The sequence below is a fragment of the Brachyistius frenatus genome, unplaced genomic scaffold, assembly GCF_029030835.1.
Source record: "Brachyistius frenatus isolate BFR_SWC_R1_liver_20210118 unplaced genomic scaffold, ASM2903083v1 Contig_123, whole genome shotgun sequence".
Classification (NCBI taxonomy): domain Eukaryota; kingdom Metazoa; phylum Chordata; class Actinopteri; family Embiotocidae; genus Brachyistius; species Brachyistius frenatus.
In genome coordinates this window covers 1032202-1045767 of record NW_027210722.1, presented here as the reverse complement: position 1 = coordinate 1045767, position 13566 = coordinate 1032202, and the positions used below count along the sequence as shown (strand labels likewise).

The window sequence follows — 13566 nt, the reverse complement described above, 5'->3', positions numbered from 1 at the left end:
AACTCCATGATATTCCAGGACTCGGGCGGAAAGAAAAAAAAAATCTAAATTTTAAACTTTAATGTCTGAAAGAGACTTTAACTCCAGGATATTCAAGGAATTCCAGGACCAGTGGGAACCCTGATGTATAGCTGAGAAAACCATGTCATTCCTGTCAAACATTAGTTTAAAAGTGTCATCAGCTGAGCTGCTGCTGAGTAAACATCCCCTGTTATTCCAGCTTGAGTCAGTGCGAACGTTTTTTTGTGGTTTGTGGAAAATGTAGGCGTCTGTATTTGTTGTGGGGTTTGGGGGTCCTAAATTGAAATAATGAAGTTTCAGATCATTTTTTACCATCATTATCACCATATGTGTCTAAAACTGCCTAAAAATTTTTTTTTAAAAAGCTACAGCAGATAATAAATAAACATAAACAACACCCAAAAAGCTGAAACCAAAACGTGCCAACAACTACAGTTCTCCACTGTGACTTCACATTCATTCATTACGTGGTGCACCCAAGTCTTATAATGGCAGAGAAAACGTATGAAATTCCCACTGCTGAGATAAACCCAAGACAATAGAGCAATAAACATTAGTATCAAAAAATATATCTCAGTCTCATAATTCTAATCAATTGTGTGTGCGAAATTGTGATTTCATCCAGAATGTTGCAGCCTCATTAAAAAATAAAGAGATTTAGAATCCGTGGACGTCGTATTAACTGTGACACTGGAGGATCAGTGAAGTAGAAACATGTGGCTAAAGAATAATGTGAAGAACCACACATGATGACTCACGTTTCTTGCATCCATACATCCTCTGAAGTCTGTTTAGTGTCCCCCTCCGCCTCCCCCTGTCCGGATGAATGTATTTGAGTGGACGTGTCTCTTTTTAAGGAAACACAAAGTCGTGTTTAATAATGTTGATCGAGTTACGATGACTAATTCAGCCGTCGTCCAATCAGGAGCCTGGCTCGGCCTCGGGGGGGAGGGTGGTGGGGCAGATTACTTGTCTTCATTGGTGCTTGCAGTCCTCAGCAGCCCGCTGGCCGGAGGCATTACCATACTTAGACCTGTTTTTTCATGTTTCTATGTGTAGGAGATTAGCAGTGCGATTGCCATGCAGCAGAGAACACGGGACACATGAAGACACGCACATACGGACAGACACGGAGAAAGGAGGGATTGGGGGGGGGGGTCACTGCAGTTATGAAATGGTGCATGTGATCCATCAATTCAATTTAACGTGACACACGACACACATTGCGCTCCGTGCAATGTGCGTACGGGCCGTCTCCCCCGCTTCGTGTGGTCTCCGTGTTCGCCGCGGTGAACGGGGGAGTGTTCGCGGCCGATGACCTGCCGAAGCTCCCGAGTTGACAGTCGGGACGCCGTTTCCACCCGAGGCCGAGTGTACGACTTGAAACCATGCGGAGCCGCGCAGCGCAGATGCTCGTGTGGACAGCTGGGGGCAGGAGCTCTGCTGCTTTTATTTATTTATTTTTCTTGCTTATTTTGTTGTTGTTGTTTTTTATTTTTTTAACATGCACTCACTCTTCACACACTCTGAGCCCAACAATAAGAAGCGGGACGAAGTAAATCTTTTGGCTGTAGGCGAGTACCAGCGTGTACCAGCTGCTCTCTGCTCTCACCAAAAAAAGCCCCAAAGTGCACTGACTGGATGCATTTGTATTTCGAGTCTTCCTCAGACGTGTTTCTGAGAGAATCCCTTTCTGTTATCTGGCTTAACTAAACCTAACAAACGTGATCAGGCTGAGCAGTCACACAGAGATGGTTAACAACTCGATAATAAGAATGGGTCGTGATTTTTCAATATACTAATAGTCATTAAAAATGATTACAAAAAAACATTTGTATAAGCGACTATCACTATTTATTTTTTCCCCTTGTTGTAATGTGTTCCTCCCGTCAGACGGTGGCAGTAATGCATCTAAAAGCTGTCTGTCAGCCGCATTATACAACGTAAAGAGATGAACAAGTAGTTTTGCCTGATCACAACTCGATAAATCAACCGAGGGGTAGCGAGCTCACATAAAAAGGGGCGGAGTTTGCAGCATCTGACCAATCACAAACATGGACAGCAGAGCGACATATTATACAAACAAACAGACAATAATATTAGACAAATATGAAGAAGTTAAACCCGTCCATCAAGGCTGTGAATGCATCAGTTAAAAGGTTTAAATTATATCTCTGACTGTAAGTATATTCCTTAAAATGAATGTGCTCATTAGATGTATTCTTATGGTGTGTTTGACAGTTTTAGACTTTCAAATTAAACTGCAAGGTTTTCCTCCCATTAATAAAGCTTAGGTGCAGCACCCAAACACAATGCAGAGCATCCACATTAAATGACTTTTAATTCTTTAGCAGGTTTTAGGTTTTTTTTTGTTATTTTGGTTGTTGTTTGCTTGTCTTCTGCAACAGCTTTTCCAATTTTTTTTTGGCACAGATATGCTTATAATAATAATAATAATAAGGACAAAAAATTGCTAATTTTTAATTGAAAAACCTAAAATTTGCTTCAAGGAGGACCCACAACAACAACACCAACCCACAGTAAATAGGTTCTTCCATAAACTAAGGGGAAACAAGACAGAGAAATAATAGTAGGCTTACTGTTAAATAACTACAAACTAACTACTGGGTTTCATTCAGTCTCTGTTGTAGGATGATGTCAGAGCACAAAAGCCCCATGAAATGTAATCGAGCTCTCATATAAAACATCCCGTATAAAGAGGTTTGCGGTGTCTTCCCTCCACAGAGACCCTCTCGCTCTCTGCCCCAAGCTCCACAGGATCTCCTGCAATCAGTGACATCATTTCTCAGAGAAGTCATTGGTCAGCGTGCAGAGCTTTTACACATCAGTTACCACGGCGATGCGACGTGAACCCGAAGTTCCCTCGCCAACCGCAGATCCAGCTTCCTGTCACAGACTTCAGGGATTGCCGTAGATGTCATTGTGAACACGTGGGGGGACGGGAAGAGCAACACAACACACCTGCGTCCCCGAAACCCTCGAAGTCCTGCAAGACCGATCAACAAACACGCTCACAGCTGAGGCAGAAAGACCTCAGACGGCGACGCAAATCCCTCACTGCGCTGTCAAGAGCATCACTTCGGTTACTTCCGCTCCGTGACTCGATGTTTCATTAATCGTAGATGATTTTAGTTTTTAACGGCTATGTGTGTTTATTTGTTTACTTTTTTTTCCAGTCGGTTACACCATGAACGACCTGATCTTCGAGTGGCAGGAGAACGGACCGGTTCAAGTGGCCGAGGGCCTCACGCTCCCACAGTTCCTCCTCAAAGACGAGTCCGACCTCCAATACTGCACCAAGCACTACAACACAGGTAACGCGCACACGCACACGCACACACACACACACACACACACACACACACACACACACACGCACGCTGCCGTAAGCATCAGGACGCAGGTAACATGCACACGGGGTGAAACGGCTGCCGCGTCTCATCCGTCACGTTTGTGCTGCCGGGGAATCGAGTCGAGACCGAAGCTCCGCGGCAGAAACAAAGGGACTGACATGCGGGATGATTCGGTGTTTTCACGAAACAGGATCTGACCATTGGCAGCACACGAATACGGACGTGGCCTCTGTGACCCGGGGCGGCGTGCGGGGGCGGGGACACAGAATTATTCAGGAGGAGGAGGACTAGGAGGAATAGAGATATTTTGAGCTGCATACTGAGCACAATGCAGCTGGGAATGTATATGAAAGTGGACGTAGCTTCCAGGTCTGAAAAATGTGGCTAATGAGGAAGTGACTTGAAGTTAAAGTTAAAGGCTCAAAAAAAAAAAAACTCTGTCTCCAATAGAATCTCATTGAAAAAGCATCAAGTTCTCTCTTGAAATACAAAGTCAGTAAATGTTTTCCACAAGTCATCACGGAGTCATAAGATAAATTCCCTCCTTCTGATCAGTGTCCTGGTGGTTCTTCTGGAAATAATTCATCATTCATTACATAGCAGGACTCAAACACGGATATGTTTGGGGACGGGGCTGCTTGATTAAAAGGTCCGTGATGCGGTCAGGTTTTTGCTGAGTGGGCGGGGCATAGTGTCCTTAGATTCCCAATCAGATAGAGTCAGATCCACCGCTTGCTCCTCCTCAGCTCGTCCAAATTTCGGTTTCAAATTTGAAAACTTGAAGGTCCATAAAGAAAACAAGACGAGATAAAACCAGTGAAGTTCATCGTTCAGTTTAAATTTTAAATATGTAGGCTCGTACACAGTGCAGCTCTTTATGATTTTGGTAGCGGTATCTTTACTACGACTTTGATACTAGTTCCTTTATGAGACAGAAAATTATACATTACAGTACAAATCTTTAGTTTCTATGCAGTTTAGAGGGGGAGAGTGTAACTCTCAGGTTGTTTTTTTTTTTGTAGCTACAATTAACAGATGTCTCTTAAACGCCTCACATGGAAGCCATCACGAGACGCCACAATTTACTGATGTTCCCTTAACGCCTCACATGCTGTCAGTCGATGATAGATAACCTGCCACCCGGGTAGAGACTACGTACGTGAGACGTTGTGGTTCTTTGACGCTGATGAGGTTTACTCTCATTTGTGTGGATGAAATCTTGATATCCAAATTTAGTCCTGAATCACAAAAACATTTTTGATACTCGATAATATCCGAGTAATTTGGTCCAAAGAGGCCTAGATGGGAGTCTAAAAAGCCGCTCCTGTGGCGAGGCAGCGAAACCCTGAGCCTCGCCTATCAGGTTCGGAGCTAAACGCAGTAGTTGATTTGGAGAACGACTGACAAGACTCTCATCCGTCACACGGAGCACCGTCAGGGAGTCGCGTGATCGTTTCATTCTGCAGCGTTTTCCTCAAACACCTTTTTTTTTCTTTTTTTATGAACCATAAATAAAAGAAGCAGATTCAAACTGGCTGTGCGTGTTTCCCGCCCCGAGTACCGTCTGCAGGTTGACAGCTGATTGTCGCGCTATAGAAATAAATCCAAGTTCTAAATATTAATCGCGACTTCTGCTTTGCTGCAGGGAAATTCACCTGTATCGAGGTGCGGTTCCACCTGGAGCGTCAGATGGGCTACTACCTGATCCAGATGTACATCCCCTCTCTGCTCATCGTCATCCTGTCCTGGGTCTCTTTCTGGATCAACATGGATGCCGCCCCGGCCAGAGTGGCGCTGGGCATCACCACCGTCCTCACCATGACGACGCAGAGCTCGGGCTCCAGGACATCACTGCCTAAGGTCTGCCTGTCTGTCTGCGTGCCGCCGTGAGGTTTGAATGGCTGTCTCGTCTGGATTCCCTTCGAGCGCTTCACGTTACACGATGCGTCTCGCCAAGCGCGACCGGAAACCGCAGACGAGCCAGCACAGATCCGCTGTGATCGGGGTGGCAGCGGTAACGTGGTGTTAAAATACAGAATAGAGAACATCTCCGTCATCGCATAATTTTACACAAATTCAAGCAATCGCTGCAATATTTGCAGCAGCTTGTAATTTATTTTTCAAATTCACACAATTTTATTGTAAAACAAAACTCCCTTAAAACTATGCAAATTAAATCCACTGCAAAATCAAACACTTTTGATCACAATAACTACAAAAAAAACCTCTTAAAATTATTTTTACACTTCAAATTTAAAAACTCAAGTTTGTTCAACAACAACAACAAAAAAAAGGAAAAACTTTTCCTTCCTGTAAGAGTCACCTCTGACTGACAATAACACGTCACCGTGAACCAGGAGATTTTTTTTTGAATGTCTTTCACTGCTGCAACTTCGGTTGTGAAACTTCAGGAACAAAATAAAAGTAGTTCCCGGAGCAGAGAGAAAGATAATGAAGTTAAAATACTACACTGAAACATAAAGGCTGTTCTTGCATTTGTTTTTAATCACTATTTATGACACTAGAAGTGGCGTCAGCTATTATTTCCATATCGATCTAAGCTCCTCAGAAACGCCATTATTTGGCTTTTCGACACAGAAAACATCAGCTTCGACAAACGGACAGGAAGTCAGATAGGAGCACAGAGAGTCCCGACGAGGACCATCTCAACAACTCAAACATAAACTGTACTAACTTTTACTGCAAGCGACAAGAATAAGCACAATTAAACCAGACAAAGAAGAAAACATTTAACTGTGTTCACCTACAAGAAGTCCCAAAAATGGAGGAAGAAGTGAACAGAATCCGGCTGACGGACCGTTTTGAGGCGCTGACGGTGGGAATGAAGACGGAACAAAAGGGGCCCGTTGGGATCCACAGATGAAGGACGACACGGAGGCAGCAGATACTACATCCACCCAGGTCTTAGGCAGTTTACACCCGGTGCATTCAATTAAACCGCAAAAAACACCCACAAACGTGACGAGAAGCTGTCCGTGGTGCTGAACTCGTTAATCCGCCCGTCAACCAATCACAATCGACCAGGAAGTGGAGCGCCCGGGTAGTCGGGAGTCTTCAGGAATGTTCAAACTGTACGGAGAGCGGAAAAACAAAAAGCCGGTTGCGACACTGTTAAATCTATATTATTATATATCCTGGAGTTTTAGCCAACGGTGTTCCCATCATGCTTTGGGTCGTGTAAACAGGAAGTGTAACGTCGCTACGGGGGCTGTTTGTGTTTTGGTTTGTGGAGTTGTTGTCATTGCGGTGAATCTACGCCATGAGATGTCACGTCAAGCCGCAGCAGCTTGGAGCTGTTCCTGTTTCTACGGTAACCTTGGATGTACAAACAGATTGTTTAGTAGGTCAAACTCTCAGGCCTGTACCGCAGCTCACACAGTTGCACATGCAGTATAATATACTGTACATACACAGACACACTAAGGAAGATGCTTCTGTTTTGCATCATTCTGAGTTCAACACAGAGAGATTTAATCCAGACGATAATCTCAGTTTAATGATTTGAGAAGTTGAAGAACGTCCCTGACTGTCGAAGTCTCTCCGTATCTGTGGACTCCAGCAGTCTGCATCACACCTGATAACCCGACACGAGGTGACCATGTTGTGTCTTCCTCAGTCTTCATCATTAGTGATCAGTGGGGTTGAGGTCAGGTGACCGTGACACTCAAAGTCCTCGTTCTTTGGTCTTCAGGGCTTTGAGGTGTGTTCGGGCTTGTTATCCTGCTGCAGGATTGAATCCTGCTCCACACAGAACAGACAGGAGGGTGGAGCCGGTCTCTAAAAGACATAGCAGGTCTCTGAAGGACGGAGCAGGTCTCTAAAAGACATAGCAGGTCTCTGAAGGACGGAGCAGGTCTCCAAAAGACATGGCAGGTCTCTGAAGGACGGAGCAGGTCTCTAAAAGACATAGCAGGTCTCTGAAGGATGGAGCTGGTCTCTGAGGGATGGAGCAGGTCTCTGAAGGACGGAGCAGGTCTCTGAGGGACAGAGCTTTGATCGGCCTTATAAGGAGACTGACAATTAAACCTTTTAGATCTGATATCAGCTGATTGACCGGCGCAATCTTTTTAGAGTTACACACTTCAAGGCACTGCAATGTCTTTTTATGTAAATTTACGTGAGACTCAGCGGAGGCCGAGCAGGTCCCTCTCCCTCTGATGGAAAAGATGGAGTCTCTACCTGTCCAGACGACGGAAACGATGAGTCCTTTTAATTCAGGTTCTGAGAAGCCTCCAACACTGACGGATTGAATTCATATTTTTTTGTTGAAAATTCATATTTTTTTGTTGTGTGTGTGTGTGTGTGCGAGATTTGATTTATTTCCTCCTCTGAGATCTGAAATGGTGTTTTTTTTTGTCTTTATTTTTTCTCCTCCATTATATTTGCGTTTGTTTTGCATGGGTAAACACAACTATATGTTGATTACACACATCATCCATCTGCTGGAGCGTGAATGAAGAAGAGCCCCTTAGACCTGTTCTGGTATCTTGTATGCATGAGAAAAATTCTGACATGGAGCACTAAGTTACGTAACCCTTATTAGCACACTCGTCTCTCCCTCACATGCTGTACACACACACGCACACACACACCTCGACAACTTGAACGTGTGTGTGTGTATGTGTTTGGAAGTTAGGAGGTTTCTCATGTTTCCACTGCTTAACAGAGCTTTGCACTCCAGTATGTTACACGTGTCTGAATGAGTCACGGCTTCACGGAGGAACAGGATAACATCTTCCTGATACCACGGGCGCCACCGGTGTGTGTGTGTGTGTGTGTGTGTGTGTGTGTGTGTGTGTGTGTGTGTGTGTGTGTGTGTGTGTGTGTGTGTGTGTGTGTGTGTGTGTGTGTGTGTGGGCGGCAGCTGCAAATAAAGTCGGTAATTATTGCAGGAAAATATGAACGCAGTCTCTGCGATGTCACCTCAAATCTTAATGGAAAAAGGACTGAATAGCTTCGAGGAAGAACAGAGAGCCGGCCGGCTGAGACGCGTAACAGATTTACAAATCGGACGTCAGATCCACACCTGACTGAGTGTGTGTGTGTGTGTGTGTGTGTGTGTGTTGTTTGCAGGTGTCTTATGTCAAGGCCATAGACATCTGGATGGCGGTGTGTCTCCTCTTCGTCTTCTCCGCGCTGCTGGAGTACGCCGCCGTCAACTTCGTGTCGAGGCAACACAAAGAGCTGCTGCGCTTCAGACGGCATCACAAGACCAAGAGCAAGGTACGTGAAAAATAAATAAATAAATAAAATCCTCCAGTCAGAGACCAGGAACACACAACGGGACACGTAAACTACACATCTACACACAATATCACACAGGAACTTGCAGTCTCCTCTCCTCTTGAGAAAAGTATTCTTCTCTCAACTTTGGGTTGAGGCTGCCACCTGGTGGTGACATGTCGTTACTGCAGCGCAAGACTCAAATATCCTGAGATGATAATGAGGATACTAATGTTGACAGTAGGTGTAGAGAACCTGTGCATGTCGTCTCACAGTGTCAGTGCATGACTCAGCATGGCTGCAACTGCATCTGTGTGCTCTCATCAGTTCACAGCCACCGACATCCAAACAGAGGATGTGCCTGTTGTCAGTGCATGATCAGGATCAGCGTGGGCTATAAAACATCCACTCAGCATTCAGTCAACTCAAACACACACGCACTCGCGCACACGCACACACGTGCAGAAACAGGAAGCTGTTTGTCAGTCTGTCCTGCAGCCACACAAACTTGTGATCTTGTCCTCAGCTGCTGTCCGTGGTGCTAAACTCATTAATACGCGCTTATCTAACAGCCTGAACTCTCCACCTATCAAACATCCAAAACAGCTTCAGACAGGCGACGCTGATCGCTGACTTCATGTCCAATAATGGCTGAACAGATTCAGAGGAAACGCAATGAGCATTTCCCAGAATCCCTTCTTCCTTTGGAACATCTGAGAATAAAACGACCAAATCTAATTGGCTTGATTCATGCAGGGATACTATTTATTTTTTACAAAACATGATGTTTTAGCTCATCTTTGGAACATTTTCCATATAAAAATACACAAAAAGCTCATTCAAGGTCAGTTTAAAAACTATTATATCAATCATTACAGAGAAATGGACAAACAGTAGTTATTGAAAGAAACAAGTGCCTCCAGGAAGGAAAGGAAAATCAGATAAGTAACAACTGAGAAGAGAGGATTTCTATTTACAGGCTCATTCCGTTTTATTTCCTTGTGCTGTGCCTCTGTGGGTCAGGCTGACATTAACTCTCCACCTCCGCTGTAGCGATTCGGGGAAACGAGAGGGAAAACTCCTCGTCCCGAAATAAAGCAGAATGAACCTTCAGCAGCTTCACAGTTTAAATTCTGAAATGTCTTGTTTTCTTGTTAACATTATTTCTTAGCGATTCTATGAAGTGTTGTTAAACTCAGACCCTCACAAGACGACACGTGACCCGACACCTTGAACACACCTGTGTCGTGTTGACTGAATGGCCAGGTAGCCCCGCCCTGTTATTTTAGGGGAAGCTGTTTTTTGTGTCCTTTTTGGTTTCTGTGTGTTGACCACTGGTGTGTGCATGCTGTCGGCCGGTAGAACAGTGGAGGTGCAGTTGATCCAGAGGAGCTAGCCGATTCCCTCCGTCGTGTTAACACTGACAACGGCCTCAAACCATCAGACCCTGTGTACGGATCAATGGCCAACATCTACACCGCCAGCCACAGGGTAATGCACCACTGCATGTGTGTCTGTGTATGTGCTTGTGTGCGTTTCACCTGCATGACCTAACCAGTCCATTACAGCATGTCCTCCTCCATCAGTTTATATTTTATAAAGACAATCGCAGATGGTTGAAATGATAATTAACACAAAAATTATTGTCTAAACTATAACAACAATAATAATGATGATATTTATACAGCAGTTATCAAGCTACAACAACAGGAGACACCACGAAGGACTGATCAATAAATAATTTTGGTTTGGAGACTCTCATCCCCAGAAAGGTTATTATGATACAGGATTTATATTAAAAAAAAAAAAAAAAAAAAATTCTCCTGGAGGCCTGAAAGGGTCCTGAATGATTTTTCAGTATTTTTAATGAATAAGAAACAGCTCACTGTGGCTGTCGGCTAAAGAAGTGAATTTAACTAAAATGATATGAAAATCAAACCTGCAGATTGTTGGAAATAAAGCAGAAACCTTGTGAGCTCAGTGGAGGACTCAGCAGATGGAGCTCTGCATGTCAAGGGACCGCAGGGACCTTCTTTTGGAGAGCGATGAGAGGCCCATCAGGAGACTTTGTTTAACTTCGGCTGTGCCAGCAACTCGCTCCCGTTTCGGAGGCCAACGAGGCACAAAGGCACGGAGGCCATCCGAGTACACGCGAGTCTGGTCTGCCTCGTCCCCTGACGGTTATTTCTTATTTTCTTTTTCAGCTCTGCAGCTGCTCCCGTTACAACAGACACAGTGTTGACTTCTTCAGTCACATGAGCATGTCTTTTCTGTATTTTCTGTCATATACGCGGGTGGATTAAGAAGTTCAGAGGGTGCTCCTGAACGCAGCACGGTGATGCACACGGAGCAGGAGGACGCAACAACCTTCATGAGGAAGCATTCCGAGTGTCGTCTCTTGATCAACATCAGCACCTGAGTTTCACATGTTTTTGTGACCGCTGGTAGGAGAACATTTGTGATTTCACCGTGGAAACTGGAGCAGAGAAACATCAGATTTTGATTGAAACTCTGGAAATGGTCAACAGAGACCCTTGAAATGCTTCAGAAAGTGTACGGCGATGAAGCGATGAGCCGCCGAGATGTTCTGATGACGTTCACATTTCAAGAGGGGCGGAGCTTCACTTCAAGACCGAAGAAGGCGCGTCAGGTCAGGAGACACCAGCTGGGTTTTCTTTGACATTGGCGGTGGTTGTGTCACCGTGAATTCGTCCCCAGAGTCAGACTGTCAACACTGAGTTCTTCTGGGACCTTCTGAGTCGTCTGTTCTGGTTTGAACTTCTTTTCTGCTTTGTAGTCTTCAGGTCAGTCTGGATTTTGTGCTTCCTGGTTGATTTTGAAATGACTCACCTCTTGTGTCTGTCTTTCTTTCATCTGTCCATCGTTGTCCTTCCCTCCCTGCTGTATTTAGTCTGTATGCTCTTCTTCCCTCTTTAACCTGTCTGTTGCTGCGTCTTTTGAAACCCAGAGAACACAAACCACCTGAACTGTGTCGTCATGGCAACAGGCTTCTCCAACATGACAACACGGCCATTCATAGAGACACTCGCCCATTTTCAACGCACTGTGACCGGGCGTGTTGAAGATTCTTGTTCTCCAAAAATTTGACCCAAAATCACCTTCAAGGGACAAGATCGCAAACCGATATTGGATGTCTGTGATCTGAAGGCCCTCGGGCGGCACTGCTTTACAAACAGCCATGATTCTGTGGTGGAAATTACCGCACGGGCTCAGGAACACTTGGTTGTAAGCAGGCGTCTTGAAGATTTTTTTTTTTTCCCAAAAAAGTTTGACCCAAAATCTGATGTTTCTTTAAATCACAAATGTTCTCGTACCAGCGGTCACAAAAACGTGCAGAACTCAGGTACTGATGTTGATCAAGAGACGACACTTGGAATACTTCCTCATGAAGGTTGTTGCTTCCTCCTGCTCCATGTGCATCACTGTGCTGCGTTCAACAGGAACACTCTGAACTTTAAGCTTGAAGCTCCTATATAAAGTTACAGTGCCAGGTTTTCATATTAAACACAATCAAAATTTCAGAATAGGAGGCAAACATTTATAAAAGTTATCCCTTTGAAAAAAAAAAGTTCCTTCTGGGTCCTCCAAACCATCAAGAGGAGTAGGCGGAGAGTCACTGACGGGCTGCATAAAGAGCCAGAATGAGAATCATGCAAAGCTGAGTCCGAAATATTAAAACTGAAAATGAGTGTTTTTAAGACCGTCTTCTGGAAAACATTTATTTAGACTCCTTAGTTTCTTATCCACACTTTAATTAAAGAAGAGAATAATAAATGATCTGATCTAAGACCACCCCCCACCCCCTCACCCTCCCTGTGTCTCCAACAGGAAGGGGAAGCACACGAGAGCAGGCCGACCTCCACAGTCGCCGTGACCTCCACTCCCAGCAACAGCAAGGACTCGAAGGCCAGCGGCAACAATGCTGTCGCTGTGCCGAACAACCCGGGAGCCCCAGCGAACGCGACCAAGAATCCACCCGGAGCGCCCAGAGGCGGCAAAACCACAGAGGAGATGAGGAAATTGTTCATCGACCGAGCCAAAAAGATTGACACCGTGTCGAGGGCCGGCTTCCCTCTGGCATTTCTCTTCTTCAACATATTCTACTGGGTCCTTTACAAGATACTTCGTGCATGAAGACGTGCACAAGCGGTAGACGAACAGAGCACGGGTCGTTTATGTACTGCTTCTCGTACGAGGACACTTCATTAACGACCTTCATTTCCATGTTCCCTCACCCTGACCCAGAGGACCAGTCAGGACCACCTTAATGTCCTGAGACCTACATCTCTATTAGAAATGTGGAGAGTCAATTATCTACACGTACAGACCAGTAAGATAAAAAGCATTTAGCGGAGGGCATAAACACGAAACTGTGAACTAACCAAAAATAATAGTCTGCCATAATAAGGGTTTGAAAAAGAATCACAGATTCGGTCCTACCCCAAGAAAATGTTGTTTTACCATTAAAAAATGTGAATATTCACTATATTTTTTCAACATTATTATTACCATATCTGTGTAAATTTTTTGCAAAATTTGGAAAAACTAGTGAAGGTAAAAAAAAAAAAGCATTAACGCAACATTTGCTAAAGAAGAAAACTGTGGGATAAATACACCCCTTCGATCTGGCAAAAGGTATTCACTTCATTTTCGGCTTTGGTGGTGACCAAAACGAAAATCTTAAAACAGATCGCAGATCATCGGTCGACAAACAACAGGTGATCCCCTAAGTTCAGTCATTTCTTTAGTGAAGCGGATGTCGTGTTTATTTTCGCTGACTGACACCCTCAGGCGTCATTAGAAAGCCGTCATCGTCATCAGACCAGATCTACGCTCTATTTAAAACTGTGGTGCTGCCAATCGAACCGTGAAAGGTGGTTTGATCGCGAGCCCGTGACACAGAAAC

General features: G+C 44.7%; 1 protein-coding gene across 1 annotated transcript in view; it reads left to right on the top strand.

The window, feature by feature from the left end:
- The window catches only part of LOC138629907 (glycine receptor subunit alpha-3-like), a 44006-nt gene extending 30663 nt beyond the window's left edge, over nt 1–13343 (top strand). Inside the window, 6 exon segments of the mRNA XM_069713902.1 lie at nt 3219–3356; nt 5041–5255; nt 8490–8639; nt 10002–10130; nt 12489–12788; nt 12790–13343. Coding sequence (XP_069570003.1) covers nt 3219–3356; nt 5041–5255; nt 8490–8639; nt 10002–10130; nt 12489–12788; nt 12790–12813 — 956 coding nt within the window. The 3' untranslated portion in view covers nt 12814–13343.
- Nucleotides 13344–13566: the final 223 nt, after the last annotated feature.